Genomic DNA, 19,930 nt, shown 5'->3' on the forward strand with positions numbered 1-19,930 from the left:
TCTCATTTATAAGGTTAACTTCATTCCTATTATAAAAATATCATAAGCTTGTTGTAAAGTGATTTGTAACCAGTCAGTAAATTTAACAGTGGGGTAATCACTTTTTGCTTAACTCTACTGATTCAGATATGTTTTATTTTGCCACTAGTTTGGAAATATTAAATACTAATAAATTAATCTACAAATTTGAATGTGATGATTTTAGTTCTTATGCTAATTACTATATGAAAAAACTTTCTAAAAGAAAAACTTCCCACATTTTTATATATATTTATAACTTTCTGTTATTCCTTATTCTTGTATAGAGCTTTAAAAAGAGCACTAATTTTTATGATATTAACAAATCATTTTGGATTTCCTATATTACTTTAGTTTTTATTATAAAATTAGAGGCCTGGTACATGAAATTCGTGCATGGGGGGGGGGGGGGCGCGGGTCCCTCAGCCTGGCCTGCACCCTCTCCAATCCGAGACTCCTCAGGGGATGTCCGACTGCCGGTTTAGGCCCAATCCCTGTCGGACATCCCTCTCACAACCGGCAGTCAGACACCCCTCTCCTAACCAGCAGTCAGACATCCCTCTCACAATCCGGGACCACTGGCTCCTAACCTCTCGCCTGCCTGCCTGAGCACCCCTAACCGCCTCTGCCTGCCTGCCTAATTGTCCCCTAACTGCTCCCCTGACAGCCTGATCACTCCCTAACTGCTCCCCTGCTGGCCTGCTCACCCCCTAACTGCTCCCCTGCCAGCCTGATTGCCCCCTACCTGCCCTCCCCTGCCGGCCTGATTGTTCCTAACCACCTCTGCCTCGGCCCCCACCACCATGGCTTTGTCTGGAAGATGTCTGGTCTAATTAGCATATTACTCTCTTATTAGTATAGATACATACTTATTCTAAAAATAAATGCTATGTTAATGTGAAAAGGAAAGAAGTCCAAACACCCCAGTCCTGCTAGACAGTGGTATTACTGTTAACTATTTGTTAACCATCTTTCCAGAACATTTTGTATGTGCAAATATGTATACATAAATAAACATTCATGTAGTGTTTTTTCATACAAAATTTTTTAAATTGAGGGGGCAAGAGAATTCTAAAGATCTTTTGTTTATTCATCACATTTTGGTCCTGCTATCTGATGAAACCATTTTGTGGTTTGCATGTATCAGAGAGCTTGCTTTCTGCCAATTGTGTAAGTTACATTGTCCTGAATTTTGATAGTGTAATGGATTTCTGAGTAGTCGTTCTGAATTTGAATTTATTTGTGGTGTTTAGGAATTGCTTTTGTCTGAAACAGAGACCCCTATTTTACCACCATATTTGCCTTCATCTCTGCCTCCCCCAGAAGAACTCTATGCTGTTCAAGTTAAGCATGTCGTCTCACCTAATGAGGTATGTAATTTAATTTACATGATTAGTTGTTGGTTAAAAACATAACATGCAATCTTGGTCTTAAACTCTAGGATTCTTCATGTTTCCATCTTACTGACTTTAAATAATTGAAACGGTGACCTCTAGTTTGCCCATTCTGTAATGTCCTGTTCAGACATTTGTTTATATTTAATAAGGCAAGTATTTCTTAAGCACTGGCTTGTTTTCCCAGTGTTGCCATAGTTATATTTATATCAAGTATTTAGATTTTTAAACTGGACCTATTTCCACCTATGAAATCTTAGACATCTCACTCCCCTGTCCTCTTCATTAGATGAAGTCTAGACACTTTTCACACTGCTTTGTATTTTTCCATACCAGTGATCACCTTCTAATGCCCTCTCCACTTTCTTACTTTTTCATACTAGAATGTCACTCCACAAAGACAGGGATTTTTGTCTGTTTTGATCACCGGTGTGGCCCCCAAACCTAGAGTACTGCATGATAAATAGTAGGCACTCAATAAATATGAAAACGTCCTTGGCCAACAAAAAAGCAAGCAATGACAGTGTAGTAATGCAGAGTCCCTTCAGCCAGTTTACACAGTAAACCTTTCCTTCAATGGCAAGGAAAGGATTTGCTCTATAGTTTATTCAGGGAGCATAGGGGTGTACAATTACTATTGGTTTTAATAAATTTTTTGGTATTATTTATTGCTGCATAACAGATTACCCCAAATTTAGGAGCTTAAAATAACACACGGGAGAGTCAGGAATCAGGAGCATCTTAATTCAGTACTAGCTCAGGATCTCTCAAGGTCACAAGATGTTGGGGTTAGGGAGGGCGTTGGAGGATTCACTCAAAAAGACTCACATGATGCTGCCTGGGGGACTCAGTACCTTGCCCTGTGGGCCTCTCCCTTGGCCTGTGTGGCTGAAAGCCTCCTTGAGAGAGCAGTCAAGGGCAGCACCATCAAGACAGAGGTCTCATGTCTTCTATAATCTGATCTTGGAAGTCACATACCCTCTGTCATGTCCTTTTGGTCACAAAGTTCCGCTCTGGTATGATGTGGGAGAGGAACTTTGCAAGGGATCACTGGGGCCACTTTTGGAGATTATCTACTGCAGTGATTTCATCTGTAGAAATTAATACTAAAAGAAGTTTTATCCTTCCCTTCTCCCCACTTAGGTGTACATTTGCCTTGATTCTGTAGAAAATTGTAATCTCTGTAACCAGCATAGTGACACAGATGACAGTGGAGTCAGCTGGGAATCTGAGTCTGAGAGCCTCAATGAAGCTCTGCGGAGGTTCAATACTAATGTGGAGACCTTCCCACCTCTGACAGACTTCAGAACAGGTAGCCCACACTTTCTGAGTACAATGGGATTCTTAGTTTTGTTTGAATGGGCTGGTAAGGTTGGTGATTTCTAATGTTACCACACTCCCTGGATGTGCTGATCTCTGAATCAAGATGCTGTAGATGACCTTCCGCATTTTCTAAGTGACCTAAGAGGTTAATACTCCCTCGGGCACTTTCATTTTCCAGAACTTGAGCTCATTGGAATTGCACGAAGATGTTTTGTCTAAGCTTAAGGTTTTGCCACTAGCTCAAATTGTGAGAGTTGTTATTCAGACCCAAATGGCAGTCATTTTCATTGCAAGCCACCTAAACTGGTGATTTTAGAGTAGGGGCCTGGGAGCTCAGATTGTGTCCTGTCCTCTCAGAATAGGTCAAATCCTGCTCTCTCTTTTAAAAAAACAAACAAAACAAAACATTTTTATTAATTTCAGAGAGAGGAAGGGAAAGGGAGAGAGATAGAAACATCAATGATGAGAATCACTGATCGGCTGCCTTCTGCACATCCTCCACTGGGGATCAAGCCCGCAATCCAGGCATGTGCCCTGATGGGGAATCGAACTGTGACTTCCTGGTTCATAGGTCGACGTTCAACCACTGAGCCATGCCAGCTGGCTCTGCTCTTTTTTTCTTTTTAACTTATTCTTACCCATATTCATTAAGTATATGTGATTCTCCTGTGAAGAATAGTACACGACTTACTTGTGTCAACAGTTCCTGAGTGCTGTGTGGCATCTCTGCATTTCTGTCCATATGTGATAGAGAGTTGTACTTATTCTGGGTGTTTTGTACATACAGAGGATATGCTAAAGCAAAGGAAAACATCTGCCTGATGTACCTGCGTTTACTCAATGAGATTTTCATCAGTTGTGACCCATATTTGGCTGATAAACAGCCCTTGAGATTCCCTCTGCCTGCAATGGTCTTCCCCAGAATGCCTAACTCACCCTCTATTGCAAGTCTTTCCTGACTGCCTGTATGAGTGGCACTGCCCACCACCCTCCCTGCCCCATTATACTCCATGCCTTCTACTCTCCTTTGTTAAATAGGGACTCCTAGTACTGCAGTGACCAGCAATTAGGGCACCTTGCACAAATATCTGTGGAATGAAAGAGTAAATTCATTATGATTTTTTTTTCTTGTTGTAACTCAGATTTAAAGTCTGGAAGAAACAGTTCTTCCTCATTGTGTTTTTGTCTCAAGGGAAGTCACACAATCTGTGTGATGTGATGATTCATGGAGCTGTACACATGTTTGTACATTCTTCTGTAGGCCCTTTATTCTTTACTAGAGGCCCGGTGCACAAAAATTTGTGCACTTGGGGGGGAAAGGGGGGTCCCTCAGCCCGGCCTGTGCCCTCTCGCAATCTGGGACCCCTCGGGAGATAACGACCTGCTGCCTTAGGCCTGCTCCTGGGTGGCAGAGGGCAGGCCCAATCCCTAGGTGCAACCCCTGGTCGGGCTCAGAGCAGGGCTGATTGGGGAGTTGGGGCGCTGCCCCCTGTCTTGCACAGAGCAGGGCGGATTGGGAGGTTGCAATGCCACCCTCAGTCACGCTCAGGGTAGGGCTGATTGGGAGGTTGGGGCACCGCCCCCTATCACACTCAAGGCAGGGTCAATGGGGAGGTTGCGGCACCACCCCCTGTCACACACACAGCAGGGCCAATCAGGGGGTTGGGGCACTGCCCCCTGTCACACTCAAGGCAGGGTCAATGGGGAGGTTGCGGCACCACCCCCTGTGATGCACAGAGCAGGGCCAATCAGGGGGTTGGGGCACTGCTCCCCCCCGCCCCCCCCCCCCCCCCGTCACGCACAGAGCAGGGCCCATCGGGGTTGGGGAGCTCCCCCGTCACGCACAGAGTAGGGCCAATAGGGGAGTTAGGGCACCGCCCCCTGTCACACACAGAGCAGGGCGGATCAGGGGGTTGGGGCGCCACCACTGTCACACTCAGGGCAGGGCCGATGGGGAGGTTATGGCTCTACCCCGTCACAGACAGAGCAGGGCCCGTGGAGGGGGGGGCGGGGTTGGGGCGCCACCCCCTGTCACACACAGAGCAGGGCCGATCAGGGGGTTGGGATGTCACACCCTGTCACACACATCGAGCCGCAGGGCGATCAGGGGGTTTGGACGCTGCACCCTGTCATGCTGATCTGGTGCCAGGAGACCTCTCGGCTCCGCTGATCCCGGTGCCGGGAGGCATATTACCCTTTTACTATATAGGATAGAGGCCTGGGGGCCAGCTGGTTTGCCCTGAAGGGTGTCCTGGATCAGGGTGGGGGTCCCCACTGGGGTGCCTGGCCAGCCTGGATGAGGGGATGATGGCTGTTTGCAGCTGGTCACACACCCTTCAGGGTGGGGGTCCCCACTGGGGTGCCTGGCCAGTCTGGGTGAGGGGCTGAGGGCTGCTTTCCGGCTGGCGGTTTTGACTGAAGCTCCCAACCACTCCTTTTTTTCTTTTTTTTTTTCTTCTGGGCCAGCTTTAGCTCTGGCTCTAGCTCTGAGGCTTCCGCTGCTGGTTTGTTTGCCGTTCTATAATCGAAACAATGTATAACTTCAGCTCTGAGATCCCAGCCGGCTATATTTGTTACAAAGTTTCAAACTGCCAGCTCAGAGGCCTGCAAGGCAGGCGGGGAACGTTGGAGTCTGCAGTCACGGGAGCAAGCAAGCCTCATGTTCGCTTCCAGCTGCCTGGCTGCCAGCCGCCATCTTGGCTGACAGTTAATTTGCATAAGGATATGCTGATTAGCCAATGGGAAGGGTAGCGGTCGTACGCTAATTACCATTTTTCTCTTTTATTAGTGTAGATTATGCACATATACCAGTTGATTTATAAGCAGGTGCCTATTAAAAATGTACATTTAGCCCTGTGGTTTGGCTCAGTGGATAGAGCATCGGCCTGCAGACTGAAGGGTCCCAGGTTTGATTCCGGTCAAGGGCATGTACCTTGGTTGCAAGCACATCACCAGTGGGAGGTGTGCAGGAGGCAGCTGATCGATGTTTCTCTCCCATCGATGTTTCTAACTCTCTATCCCTCTCCCTTCCTCTCTGTAAAAAATCAATAATATATATATATATATTTTTTTTTTTTAAAGTACATTTAAGTAAGGAATTTATGTTGAAGGAGTTGCTTTATAGATTTAAAATAGGACAACTAAGTAGGGTTTTTTCAGTGATTTTTGAGAAGTAACTTTAACAATGTTTATGAAGCTGGAAATGGTAATGGTTGGAAGGGACTGTTGACCAAGATTCAGTCAGTTGTTTACTATTCAGATAGCTCTATAGATGAGATTCTTACTGTTCTGTTGGTAACCTCTATATATTCAAATTATTTACAATTCTGATAAAAAAAAATTTTAAAAACCTCAACATTAGAGGCATTTAAATACCACCTGGCCCCAACTATTTCCCTTTTTGGAAATTTTGTGGAAGATCTATTTATATAAAAACCCTGGGTGTAACATCACAACCGAGGCTCGACCAACCAGAAGGAAGTCAGTCCTGCAGGGGTCCTCTTGGAAACGGCTGCACCCTCCCCCGAGCTGTTTCCTCCGAGGGTGGCAAGGTTTCAGGCAGGAACCCGCCCTTGGAGCGTAGACGCACTGAGTCCTGGGTCCTCTTAGCCACAGCTGCGCCCTCCCCAAGCTGTTTCCAGTAAGGGCGAGGCTTGAGGCAAGAACCAGCTTTCGGAACGTGGACGCACTGAGTCCTGGGTCGCGTTGCCAAGGGCTGTGCCCTCTCTGAGCTGTTTCCCAGGAGAGCGAGGTTTGAGGTAGGAACCGGCCTTCGGAGCATGGAGGCATATCTTTATAAGGTTTTAATACATTATTTTAGAGGTCGTGGTAGTACTGTTTTACCCACAGCATCTACAGGAATTGCTGCAAATTTACTTCTTGTGGAAGCATCTTTCATTCCCAATATAAATTACCCATTCCACTAAATGAAACTTCAATTTCTAGACTCGATATAAACAGTGAAGTTGCTAAAACTATTAAAAAGGCCCAACTTCTCATTATTGATGAATGCACCATGGCATCCAGTCATGCTATAAATGCCATAGACAGATTACTAAGAGAAATTTGAATGTTGTATTTGGTGGGAAAGTTCTCCTTCTTGGAGGGGATTTTCGACAATGTCTCAGTATTGTACCGCATGCTATGCGATCGGCCATAGTACAGACGAGTTTAAAGTACTGCAATGTTTGGGGATGTTTCAGAAAGTTGTCTCTTACAACAAGTATGAGATCAGAGGATTCTGCTTATAGTGGATGGTTAGTAAAACTTGGAGATGGCAAACTTGATAGCAGTTTTCATTTAGGAATGGATATTATTGAAATCCCCTGTGAAATGATTTGTAATGGATCTATTATTGAAGCTACCTTTGGAAATACTATATATATAGATAATATTAAAAATATAGCCAAATGTGCAATTCTTTGACCAAAAAATGAGCACGTTCAAAAAGTAAATGAAGAAATTTTGGATATACTTGATGGAGATTTTCACACATATTTGAGTGATGATTCCATTGATTCCACAGATGATGCTGAAAAGGAAAATTTTCCCATCAGATTTCTTAATAGTATTACTCCTTTGGGAATGCCGTGTCATAAATTAAAATTGAAAGTGGGTGCAATTGCCGAAACCGGTTTGGCTCAGTGGATGGAGCGTCGGCCTGCAGACTGAGGGGTCCCGGGTTCGATTCCGGTCAAGGGCATGTACCTGGGTTGCGGGCACATCCCCAGTAGGAGATGTCCAGGAGGCAGCTGATCGATGTTTCTCTCTCATCGATGTTTCTGACTCTCTATCTCTCTCCTTTCCTCTCTGTAAAATATCAATAAAATATATTTAAAAAAAAAAAAAAAAGAAAGTGGGTGCAATCATCATGCTATTGAGAAATCTTAGTAGTAAATGGGGTCTTTGTAATGGTACCAGATTTATTATCAAAAGATTACAACCTAACATTATTGAAGCTGAAGTATTAACAGGGTCTGCAGAGGAAGAGGTTGTTCTGATTCCAAGAATTGATTGGCCCCATCTGACACTGGCCTCCCATTTAAATTGATTCAATGACAGTTTCCCATGATGCCAGCATTTGTGATGACTATTAATAAATCACAAGGACAAACTCTAGACAGAGTAGGCATATTCCTACCTGAACCCGTTTTCGCACATGGTCAGTTATATGTTGCTTTCTCTCGAGTTCAAAGAGCATGTGACATTAAAGTTAAAGTTCTAAATACTTCAGCACAAGGGAAATTAGTCAAGCACTCTGAAAGTGTTTTCAATCTTAATGTGGTATACAGGGAGATATTAGAATAAGTTTAATCACTTTATCAGTCATTGTTTGCATCACTTTTTATATCATGTTTTTGTTGTTTTTATATCATTCCTCTGTTGTTGTTATATCCTTTTGTTACTATTTATTAATAAATTTATATATTATTTTCATATACATTTTACTAATTTCCTTTCATCTCTCACACTTCTATTATAGAGAAAGGGCAAACAGCAACATTAAAATATTTCTGCTAATTAATTCCCTTTTAATGTGCACGAATTTTGTGCACTGGGCTACTAGTAATATGATAAAGAAAGGGAGGGCTGGAAGTAGAGCAAGATAGGTACCCAGTGTATTCTGTCTGCTCTGAAGCACATACTATTATAGTCATTGTTCCTCAACTTTACTCAGGCCTGGCATGCATTAGCACATTTTTTACTGAGCAAAGGTTTATACCAGGTACATGGTGGGAATGTGTGAGAACTAGTGGGGAAGCAGAGAAGGAACATGTGAACAAATCCACTATGAGAAGAACAGCTAATATTAAAGCTGTGGCCTGATGCCATTAGGTCAGAGAAACCATGCTAGAAATTGGCTTTATGAAGTCATGTTGGAGTGATTTTTGAAACAGATGTTTATCATAAAAAGAAGCTCATAATTCTGAAGCTATGAGAGAAAGGTTTAGAAACATGGAGTTTAGGAGATTAAAAATGTCGACAGAGTAAGTGGATGCGGCACAGACACGCTCCCAGGAACTAACTGGAATTATAACTAAACTACAGAAAAACTTCCTGAAAAAAATCAACGGAAGACTCACTGGAGAGAACCCTGATACCTGCGTACCGAAAGTGGAGACCGCATAGAGACTGGTAGGAGGGACGGAGGCATGAAAGGGCTGGCCAGGCACCCACAGACAGCAACTGAAGTTCCAAAGAAATATCTCAGTGGTGGGGGGTTGCCACTGAGAACTCTGGGATCTAATACCCAAGCTGGGCCCCTCAACAGAGAGCACCGGAACCCACATAACATCTGGCTGTGAAAAGCAGTGGAGTTGCTGTCCGCCAGGGAGAAACAGCTAGAAATTCAGGCATTGTCTTAAAGGGCCAATGCACAAAATTCCCTGTAGAGACACTGACCTTTGTGCTCTGGGGAGGGCAGAGTGGACTGGAGCTGTATGAGCAGAAGCCAGGATGGGGACTCAGAGGTTAGAGCTCAGAAGGCAGACACCCCCAGTTTTCTGTGCTGGGCATCTTTCCCACATGTACATTTGCCTCACCTGGGAGGGGGCGAAGACAGTTGACCCACCTTATTGGAAAACACCTTGCTCTGAGGCCACTTAGACTAAAAATAACAATTAGCCTCCAGGCAGAAGGAACTGCCCCACCCTGTTGAAACAAAACTATCACCACACCTGAAGATAATTGCCTGGGGCAATTCAAGTCAGAATCCTATCAATCTGTAGACAGAAGTGATCTCCTGATGCTGTGAGTCTTTGCCTGATACAGTTAGTCAGAAACAGCATTTGATGCTGTTCTGCACTAGAGATTGAGAGGCGTAGAGGAACTACCTACTACATAGTCACAAACCCAAACAGCCAAAATAAGGAGACAAAGAAACAAACTCCAAATGAAAGAGCAAGAGAATTCTCCAGAAGAAGAGATAAGTGAAGCAGAGATTAGAAATTTATCTGAAACAGAGTTCAAAGTAATGATGGTAAAGATGTTCAACAGCATGAGAAAATATATAGTAACTACGAAAAAAGAACAGTTGGAAAAAAGAATGACGTCGCACAAATAAAGAACACATTGGAAGGAACACACAGCAGATTAACAGAAGCTGAAAATCAGTGAATTAGAAGACAGGGCTGAAAAAAATCAATCAGAGAACCAAAAATAAAACACACACACACCAATTTTAAAAAAGGAGGACAGCTTAAGGCAGCTGTGGGACATCATGAAACATAACAATTTTTGAATAGCAGGTGTGCCAGAAGAGGCAGAAAGGGAGGAAGGGATAGAGAACGTATTTGAAGAAATAATAGCAGAAAATTTCCCTAACCTGATAAAGGAAAAAGGTACACAGTTCAGGAAGCACAGAGAATCCCAAGCAAGAAGAACCCAAAGAGGTCCATGCCCAGACATAATATAATTAAATGCCAAAATTTCAGGACAAAGAGAGAATCTTAAAGGCAGCAAGAGAAAAGCAAACTGTTACCTACAAAGAACCTTCCATAAGGCTGACACCTGATTTCTCATCCGAAACTCTACAGGCTCAAAGGGAATGGCATGAAGTATTCAAGGTAATGGAAAGCAAGGATCTGAAACCAAGATTACTATATCCAGCAAGGCTATCATTCCAAATAGATGGTCAAATAAAGAGCTCACCAGACATAAAAAAAAAAAAGGCTAAAGGAGTACACCACCAAGCCAGAATTACAAGAAATGCTAAAGGGACTGCTGTAATGAGAAGAAGAAATAGAAAAACCTAGGCATTAAGAATTAAAATGGCAATAAATAAGTATGTATCAATAATAACCCTAAATGTAAATGGATTAAATGCTCCAAAAGGCATAGGGTAGCTGAATGGATTTAAAAAAATCATCAAACTATATGGTGTCTACAAGAGACCCACCTGAGAACAAAAGACACACACAGGATGAGTGTGAAGGGATGGAAAAAATCTTTCCATGAAAAAGAAAAAAAAAGCTTGGAGTAGCAATACTCATATCCGACAAAATAGACTTAAAAATGAAGGCCATCACAAGAGACAACAAAGGTCACTACATAATACTAAAGGGATGGAGCCAACAAGAGGATATAATCCTGGTAAACATATATGCACCCAATATAGGAGCACCTAACTATATAAAAAACACTTCTAGAGGACTTTAAGGGAGAGATTGACAACAATACAGTCATGATGGGGGACTTTAACACCTCGCTGACTTCACTGGATAGATCTTCCAGACAAAAAATTAATGAGGAAACAGTGATTCTGAGGGACATACTGGATAACATGGATTTGACATTTATAGAACATTTTGCCCCAAAGCAGCAAAATATACATTCTTCTCAAGTGCACATGGATTATTCACAAAGATACACCACATGTTAGGACACAAAAGAAGTCTCCAAGTGCAAGAAGATTGAAATCATACCAAGAATCTTCTCAGATCACAGTGGAATGAAATTAGAAATCAACTACAGTAAAAATGCCCCCAAACACTCAAACACATGGAAACTAAATAGCATGTTATTGAACAATGAATGGGTTACCAACAAGGTTAAGAAAGAAATCAAAACTTCCTGGAAACAAATGAAAATGAACACACAACAACCCAAAACCTGTGGGACACAGCGAAAGCAGTCCTGAGCGAGAAGTTCATAGCACTACAGGCATACCTCAAAAAATAAGCTATTTTTGGAGGGAAAAAAAAGACATATGTAATACTCTTTGTAATACTTTAAACAATAAAACAAATTTTTTTAATAAAAGCTATTTAACCCTATAGTTTAAAGAACTAGAAAGAGAACAACAAGAAAAGCCCAGAGTAAGTAGAAAGAAGGATATAATAAAGATTAGAGCAGAAATAAATAGCATAGAGACTGAAAAATCAATGAAACCAAGAGCTGGTTCTTTGAAAGGATTAACAAAATTGATGAACCGTTAGCCAGACTCATCAAGAAACAGAGATGACCCAAATAAAATCAGAAACGAAAGTGGAGAAGTAGCCACTGACATCACAGAAATCCAAAGAATTGCAAGAAAATACTATGAACAACTATATGCCAACAAGCTGGACAATGTGGATGAAATGGACAATTTCCTAGAAAAATATAATCTTCCTAAACTGAATCAGGAGGAATCAGAAAACCGGAATAGGCTAATAACAATTGATGAAATAGAAGCAGTAATTAAAACAACTCCTAGCAAACAAAAGCCCAGGTCTGAACAGCTTCACAGGGGAGTTTTAGCAAACATTCAAAGAAGAACTAACACCTATACTCCTCATATTATTTCAAAAAATCCAAGAGGAAGGAACACTTCCAAGCTCTTTTTATGAGGCCAGCATTATCCTAATTCCAAAACCAGATAAACACTACAAAGAAAGAACTCCAGGCCAGTATCCCTGATGAACATAGATGCTAAAAATCCTCAACAAAATATTAGCAAATCAGATCCAGCAATATATTAAAAAGATCAAACACATTGACCAAGTGGGATTTATTCCAGGGATGCAAGGCTGGTACAATATTAGTAAATCAGTAAATGTGATCCGTCACATCAAACTGAAAGATAAAAATCACATGATCATATCAATAGATGCAGAAAAAGCATTCAACAAAATCCAACACCCATTGTTTATAAAAACTCTCAGCGAAGTGGGAATAGAGGGATAATACCTCAACATGATAAAGGCCATATATGACAAACCTACAGCAAACATCACACTCAATGGGCAAAAATTAAAAGCATTTCCCCTACAATCAGGAACAAGACAGGGATGTCTGTGTTCACCACTCTTATTAAACACAGTATTGGAAGTCCTAGCCACAGCGATCAGACAAGAAGAAGAAATAAAAGGCATCCAAATTGGAAAGGAGGAAGTAAAACTCTCATTATTCGCAGATGACATAATATTGTACATAGAACACTCTAAAGACTTCACCAAAAAATTAGATTTAATAAATGAATTTGGCAATGTAGCAGGATACAAAACACCCAAAACTCGATGGCTTTTTTTTATACACCAATAATGAATTCTCAGAAAGAGAAACTAAACAAACAATCCCATTTACCATTGCACAAAAAAAAATAAAATTAAGATACTTAGGAATAAACTTAACCTAGAAGGCAAAAGACCTGTACTTGGAAAACTACAGGATGTTAAAACAAGATATAGAAGAAGATATAAAAAAGTGGAAGATTATACTGTTTTCATGGATTATTAGAAACAACATCATTAAAATGTCCACATTACCCAATGCAATCTACAGATTCAATGTAATCCCTATTAAAATACCAACAGCATATTTCACAGAGCTAGAACAAATACTCCAAAAATTTATATGGAATCAAAAAAGTCCTCGAATAGCTGCAGCAATTTTGAGAAAGAAAAACAAAGTTGGAGGAATCACAATACCAGATTTCAAGTTATACTACAAAGCCACCGTAATCAAAACAGGCTGGTACTGGCACAAGAACAGGCATATAGATCAATGGAACAAAACAGAGAACTCCGAAACTGACCCATGCCATTACACTCAATATTGTCAAAGGAGGCAAGAGCATACAATGGAGTCAAGAGAGTCTCTACAATAAATGGTGTTGGGACAATTGGACAGATACATGCAAAAAAAAATGAAACTAGACCATCAATTTACACCATATACAAGAATAAACTCAAAATGGATAAAGGACTTCAATATGTTTACAGATACATCTCCTAAGACAAAGGAAACCAAGGAGAAAATAAATGGACTACATCAAAATAAAAAGGTTCTGCACAGCAAAAGAAACCATCAACAAAACAAAAAGGAAGCCCATTGTATGGGAGAACATATTTGGCAATGATACATCTGATAACCGGTTAATATCCAAAATATATAAGGAACTCATACAACTTAACAGAAGGAAGACAATCCAATTAAAAATGGGCAAAGGACCTAAATAGACACTTCTCCGAAGAGGACAGGTGGCCAAGAGACATATGAAAAAATGCTTAAAGTCACTGATCATCAGAGAGATGCAAATTAAAACAATAATGAGGTACCACCTCACACCTGTCAGAATGGCTACCATCAACAAATCAACAAATGACAAGTGCTGGAGAGGATGTGGAGAAAAGGGAACCCTAGTACACTGCTGGTGGGAATGCAGACTGGTGCAATCATTATGGAAAACAGTATGGAGTTTCCTCAAAAAATTAAATATGGAACTGCCACTTCTAGGACTAAATTCTAAGAAACTAGAGATACCAATCAAAGAATGTATGCACCCCTATGTTCATAGCACAATTTACAATAGCTAAGATCTGGAAACAGCCCAAGTGCCCATCAGTAGATGAGTGGATTAAAAAGCTGTGGTGCATTTATATCATGGAATACTATGCAGCTATAAAAAAGAAGAATCTCTTACTCTTTGAGACAGCATGGAGGGACCTGGAGAGTATGATATTAAGTGAAATAGAGAAAGACAAGTATCACATGATCTCACTCATATGTGAAATCTAAGTAACAAAGTTAACTGATGAACAGAGTGGATCCAGAGACATGGAAGCATGGAACAGTGTGTGTAATCTCAGAGGGAAGGTGGAGGAGGGTGGGTGGGTGGAAGGTAATCAACCAAAGACCTTGTAGGCATATATGCATAACACATGGACACAGACAATAGGGTGCTGAAGGCCTGGGGCGGGGGCAGGCTGGAGGGGGTCAATGGGGGGAGAGGGGGGACATATGTAATACTTGTAACAATAAAGAATTATTTAAAAAAAAAAAAAAGGCCTATCCCTGGCCAGGTGGTTCCTTTGGTTGTAGCATTGTCCCATACACCAAAAGGTTTCAGGTTCCATTCCCAGTCAGGGCACATACCTAGGTTGTGGGTTTTATAGAGAAGTTGGTGGAGGCACAAATTTGAAAGCAGGAATAGCAGAAACTGTCTTATTATTCTTTGCAGAAAATGATGGTCCAAATGAAACAGGATTTGGGGAATATAGAGGTGGGGATTGTGGAAAGGTGACATAAGCCCTGGGCAACAGCAAGACTAGGAACCGTAAGCATGGGAGAATGCCTTTCTTCAAAGTTTATAAAGTCTAAACAGAAAAGAGCACAAGCCAACATACAGCTAATTGTTGAGTGTTTAATTCTGAATAATGGATATACGGTGATTGCATTTTCTTAGTACTTTACTGTGTTTTGAAAAAAAACATTGACAAAATAAAGGGCAATGTGATTTTTCCCTTTTTCTATCTTTCCAGAAATGCCTTGCCTTGCGGAATATGATGATGGCTTATGGTATAGAGCAAAGATTGTTTCCATTAAAGAATTTAATCCTCTAGCCATCCTGGTTCAATTTGTGGATTACGGATCAACTGAAAAGCTGACGATAAACAGGTTTTAAAAAGTCAACTTATTTGAATTAAGATTCTTAGTTTCCTTTTTTTCTTTGTTTTATTATTTCTTGTTTTGTTTTAAATAATTATTGGGAAGATTTTGCCTCTGAAAGAAAATACCTTAAAGCTGTTCAGATACTGGGAATTTTTTTAATGTAAGTTTTTTTTGTGGTAAAATAAACTTACCATTTTAGCCATTTTAAAGTATACAATTAATTGTCATTAAGTACATTCACAGTGTTGTGCCACCATTACCACCATCCACTTCTCAGGACTTTTTCATAAATCCCAAACAAAATCTGTAGCCATTAAAGAGTAACATTCCATTCCCATTCCCACAGCTCCTGGTATCGTATATTCTACCTCATACAAGTCTAATCATACGATATTTGTTTTTTAGTATCTTAGTTTACTTAGAGTAATGTTTTCAGAGTTCACCCAATCATTGCATGTATCAGAATTTCATTATTTTTGTGGATAACATACCATTGTATGTATTATACCACATTTTGTTCATTTAATCTGTTGGATACTTGGTTGTTTTAATCTGTTGACTGTTGTGAATAATGCTGCACTGAACATTACAAGTAGCTGTTGGAGTTCCTGTTTTCAGTTATATAAATTGCTGGGTCATACAGTAATTCTGTTTGACTTTTTGATAAAATGATACAGCTGCCAAACTTCCATAGCAGCTGTATCATTTTACATTCCCACCAGAAATGTATAAGGGTTCCAGTTTCTTCACATCCTAGCCATTCCCTATTTTCTGGGGGGTTTGTTGTTGTTTGTAATACCTTTTTAAATTGTGGTAAAATACAGGTGTCACAAAATTTACCATCTTAACCAATTTTAAATGTATACTTAAGTAGTGTTAATCATACTTAACATTGTTGTGCAACCAATCTCCAGAAATGTTTTCATTTTGCAAAACTGAAACTCTGTACCCATTAAATAGAAATTCCCATCCCCCTTTTCCCAGCCTCTGGCAACCACCATTCTCCTGTCTGTATGAATTTGACTATTATAGATATCTAATATAAGTATTGATTTATATGACTAGCATATTTCACTGAGCATAATGTTCTCAGGGTTCACCTAAGTTGAAGCATGTGTTAGAATTTTGTTCCTTTTCAAGGCTAAATTGTATGTATAATATTACATTGTATGTATCCATTCATCCATCAATGGTACTTAGGTTGATTCTGCCTTTTGGTTCTTGTGAATAATGCTGCTATAGGTGTACAGATAACTTTTAGGACTCTGCTTTCAGTTCTTTGGGGTATGTACCCAGAAGTGCAATTGCTGGGTCATATGCTCATTCTATTTTTAGTATTTGGAGAAACCACCAAACTGTTTTCCGTAACAGCTGTATCATTTAAAATTCCCACGGAGTGTCCCAAGGGTTCCAGTTTTTCTTCACATCCTCCCCAACACTTTTTTGTGTGATAGTTAGTGGTCATCCTAATGGGTGTGAGGTGGTATCGCATTAGTGGCTTTGATTTGCACTTCCCTAATGATTAGTGATGCTGAGAATCTTTTCATGTGTGTTGGCCATTTATATATCTTCATTGAAGATATGTCTATTTTTTAATATGTTTACTCTCATTCTTTCTGTAGGTTGCCTTTTCACTGTTGTGTCCTTTGCAGGTTTTTGGGGGTTTTTTTTTTCCGTTTTTTTTTTTGTTGTTAATCCTCACCCGAGGATATTTTTTCCATTGATCTTTAGAGTGGAAGGGAGGGACAAAGGAAGGGGAAGAAAGAGAGAAACATCGATGTAAGACACAGGAATTGTTTGCCTCCTGCATACGCCCTTACCAGTCTAGGATGAAACCTGCAACCCAGATATGTCCCCTTCACCAGGAATCGAACCTGCGACCCTCTGGTGCACGGGTTGACACTCTAACCACTTAGCAACACTGGCCAGGGCTCCTTTGCAGTTTTTAATTTGATGTAGTCCTTTTTTCCCCCTCATTGCCTGTGCTTTTAGTGTCATATCCAAGAAATCATTGCAAAATCCAACTTCCTGTTTGACAGTTTTAGCTATTAGAGAATTTTAATTGTAACATTCTAAACATTTTAAGAATTTCTTTTGTGACAGACTACGTCAGATTCCTCTTCACCTTATGCAGTACCCAGCCCGAGCCATAAAGGTTCTATTGGCAGGATTTAAACCTCCCTTAAAAGATTCAGGAAAGACAAGAATACCATATTGTCCCAAATGGAGCATGGAAGCTTTGTGGGCTATGATAGACTGTCTTCAAGGAAAACAACTTTATGCTTCTTCCATGGTAAATATCTGTCTTAATTTGCCAAAATCCTTTTCAAGCTATTTCTAGGGTCCCTATTAACTTTCTAAAGTGCTTTCTATCTGTTCAACTCTGGTTGCAAAAATGCTTTAATTAAGGTATATAAAGCTGTAAATATTATAGGATTAATTTTAAGACTTACTAAAATGTCTTAGTGATGTTATGACTAAGATAAAAGTGATCAAGTCTGTATAATCAAGGAACTGATGAGTCAATAAGGGAAACATGCAAACCACTAATTAATGAGGTAGAATGAAATAAGTCCTATAAGATAAGCTAACTTTGGGGCGGGGGCAGTGTAAGCAGCAGGAATAATGGGGATATGCTGTTGAGCTCCTCCTTAGTAGGCACTCCAGTACTTACACTGAAAAAGTAGGTCAGGGAAGTGACATTCGCACTGCATCCTAGCAGATGAGTAGGAAAGACCAGAGGGGGAGTCTGATCAATCATAGAAAGGCTTGAATTTTACTAATATCATAACTATACTAATTTTGGATTATGTGATGCAGTAGAATCTATATCAAAATAAAAAACTTAAGGTGGTGGTTGGTGTAAATGTGCTTTCTTCTTTAGAGGTTAGCATGTCATAAACGGCAGCCCACAGGCAGAATCCAGCCTGCACGCATGTTTTATATAGTGCTGTTTTAAAACTGGAAAATTTTACCCCCCTCCCCCCAAAAAAGTCTATACTTCTGACTTCTAAGTATTATAAAGTATAGGAACCCTAGCTCTCCCTTCCGAATGGCAGTCAGAGGTGCGGCAACAACCCTTTTAGATGGAAATATTCTCTTCAATTCATCCCAACCTTCACATTGTTGTTTCACCCAAACTTCTGATTTGGGGACCCAAGATTTTGGGATTCCTGATGTTTTGGTCGTGACAAGAATGAGGTTTTAATGAAACAGTGCTGTGACCTAGAAAGTGTTTTTTGAAAAAAAACTGTATGTATCCAGCTCCTATCTGTGCAGAATGGTGTAAATAGCTTGTGCAGTTTCTCTCAAGAAGCCCCTGAAAGAAATAGGGCAAGTAAGTATTCTTAGAGATACATATTTATTCACCTCTGTCAAAGTTTGGTCAGTTTCTACATAGAGGTATAATGCTTAGTGTGTAGAATGTAAATAAATTTTAACAAGAGTAGTAGGGTTTTTTAAGCCTGTTGGCTCAATCTAGGAAAAGTTTGTGGAGGAGTTTCATTTTAAATAAAGTAGAAGGATGGAAAAAAAAATATGATTAGTAGGAAACCATTATATGCCTTTTAAAAGTACAGAGTATAAATCATAAATAAGCTTGAGAATGTCTTTTCCTCCCTGCCAGACGTAGGAGGGGAAAGGCAGCAAAGACATTATTGTGTTTTCTTGACAACTGCTTCTTAAATTTAGGCTCGGGCACCAGAACAAATAGTGACACTGTATGAAGATGAACAGTATCCAGTTCATATGTCATTAGTAGAAATGGGGCTTGCAGAGCGAGATGAATGATGTAAGTGTGACTTGTTTACCTGTATAGTTGGCATAAAGTAGGTGACTAGTATAGACAAAATTAAGGCTAAGTTGCCCATAAAGGCACCTTTAGACTTTTCTTGATTTCTCAAAGGAATGGCAACAGAGCTCAGTAAGAATCTCTCCTAGATTTTTTCTTCATAGGAAAGGGGCACTATAAATAACTTAAGCACATAACTGTATGGAATGCATATAGCACTGTTGAATAATCAATGTCCTAGTAACCAAGTTATCAAAGTATTTGGGTAACCAGCTAATAACTCTTTGTCTTTATCCATTCACATAAAGTAACAAGTGATTCAGGAACTAGACTTGAACATTAACATTAAGCAAAGGTTTAAATAATACACATTTTGTTTTTCAGGTATACAGCCCAGGAGAAAGTTTTCTGTTGTATGTAGACCATTTCAGGCTTGTTTTTCTTTACTTGTTCTGCAATAATGGTGGCTCCCTATTTTCCCCCTACCATGTTGAATTGTTATTGTTTGGAAAATAGTTAATAAATATTTGCTTTCAAAAATTTTGTATTCCTATAATTTTGAAATATTTTAGACCCATGGGGAAAAGATATTTTAGTTCCATTTATAATTAATGTATATTAGAAAAGATATTATCAGTACAGTTGTAGGCACATGTAGTACAGAGTATAAATTCTCTTCCCTGTAGAGATGAACACTACTATGAATTGGGTGTGTATCATTCTTATATAGATCTTTATAATTTTTTACTGTCTATGTGCCGGAAGCCGGTCCATCCTTGCTGCTTGACACAGTCGCTGCAGGAAAGAAACATCTGCACAGCATATGTTTCAAGGGACCTGGCATATATAGCATATTGTTCTTAATATGTTTGCTCTCCTTAGTGCCATGTGTTTTAACCAAGGTCACCTCTCCGAGAAAGGTTGTTTCCCCAGGTGGGGATTTTTCCCTGAGGTTAGGGAGGGGATACAACCCCTTAACTAAGTGCCAGGCGGGTAGTTAATCACTTTAACTACAAACAATCACCCTTAAGCT

At 40.2% G+C, this 19,930-nt stretch overlaps 1 protein-coding gene across 2 annotated transcripts in view; it reads left to right on the top strand.

Annotated features, from left to right (window-relative positions):
* RNF17 (ring finger protein 17) overlaps positions 1-18,896 on the top strand; it is a 159,760-nt gene extending 140,864 nt beyond the window's left edge. For both annotated transcript variants that reach the window (XM_070407527.1, XM_070407528.1), the window contains exons 31-35: positions 1,272-1,388; positions 2,556-2,724; positions 14,978-15,113; positions 17,211-17,400; positions 18,798-18,896. In XM_070407527.1, the coding sequence (XP_070263628.1) occupies positions 1,272-1,388; positions 2,556-2,724; positions 14,978-15,113; positions 17,211-17,400; positions 18,798-18,896 (711 nt within the window). The remainder of the gene's footprint in view (positions 1-1,271; positions 1,389-2,555; positions 2,725-14,977; positions 15,114-17,210; positions 17,401-18,797) is intronic.
* The last annotated feature ends 1,034 nt before the right edge of the window (positions 18,897-19,930 follow it).

This window comes from Myotis yumanensis, unplaced genomic scaffold, assembly GCF_028538775.1.
Source record: "Myotis yumanensis isolate MYYU_CA2020_CCGP unplaced genomic scaffold, mMyoYum1.0.hap1 SCAF_3, whole genome shotgun sequence".
In the NCBI taxonomy this organism is placed as follows: domain Eukaryota; kingdom Metazoa; phylum Chordata; class Mammalia; order Chiroptera; family Vespertilionidae; genus Myotis; species Myotis yumanensis.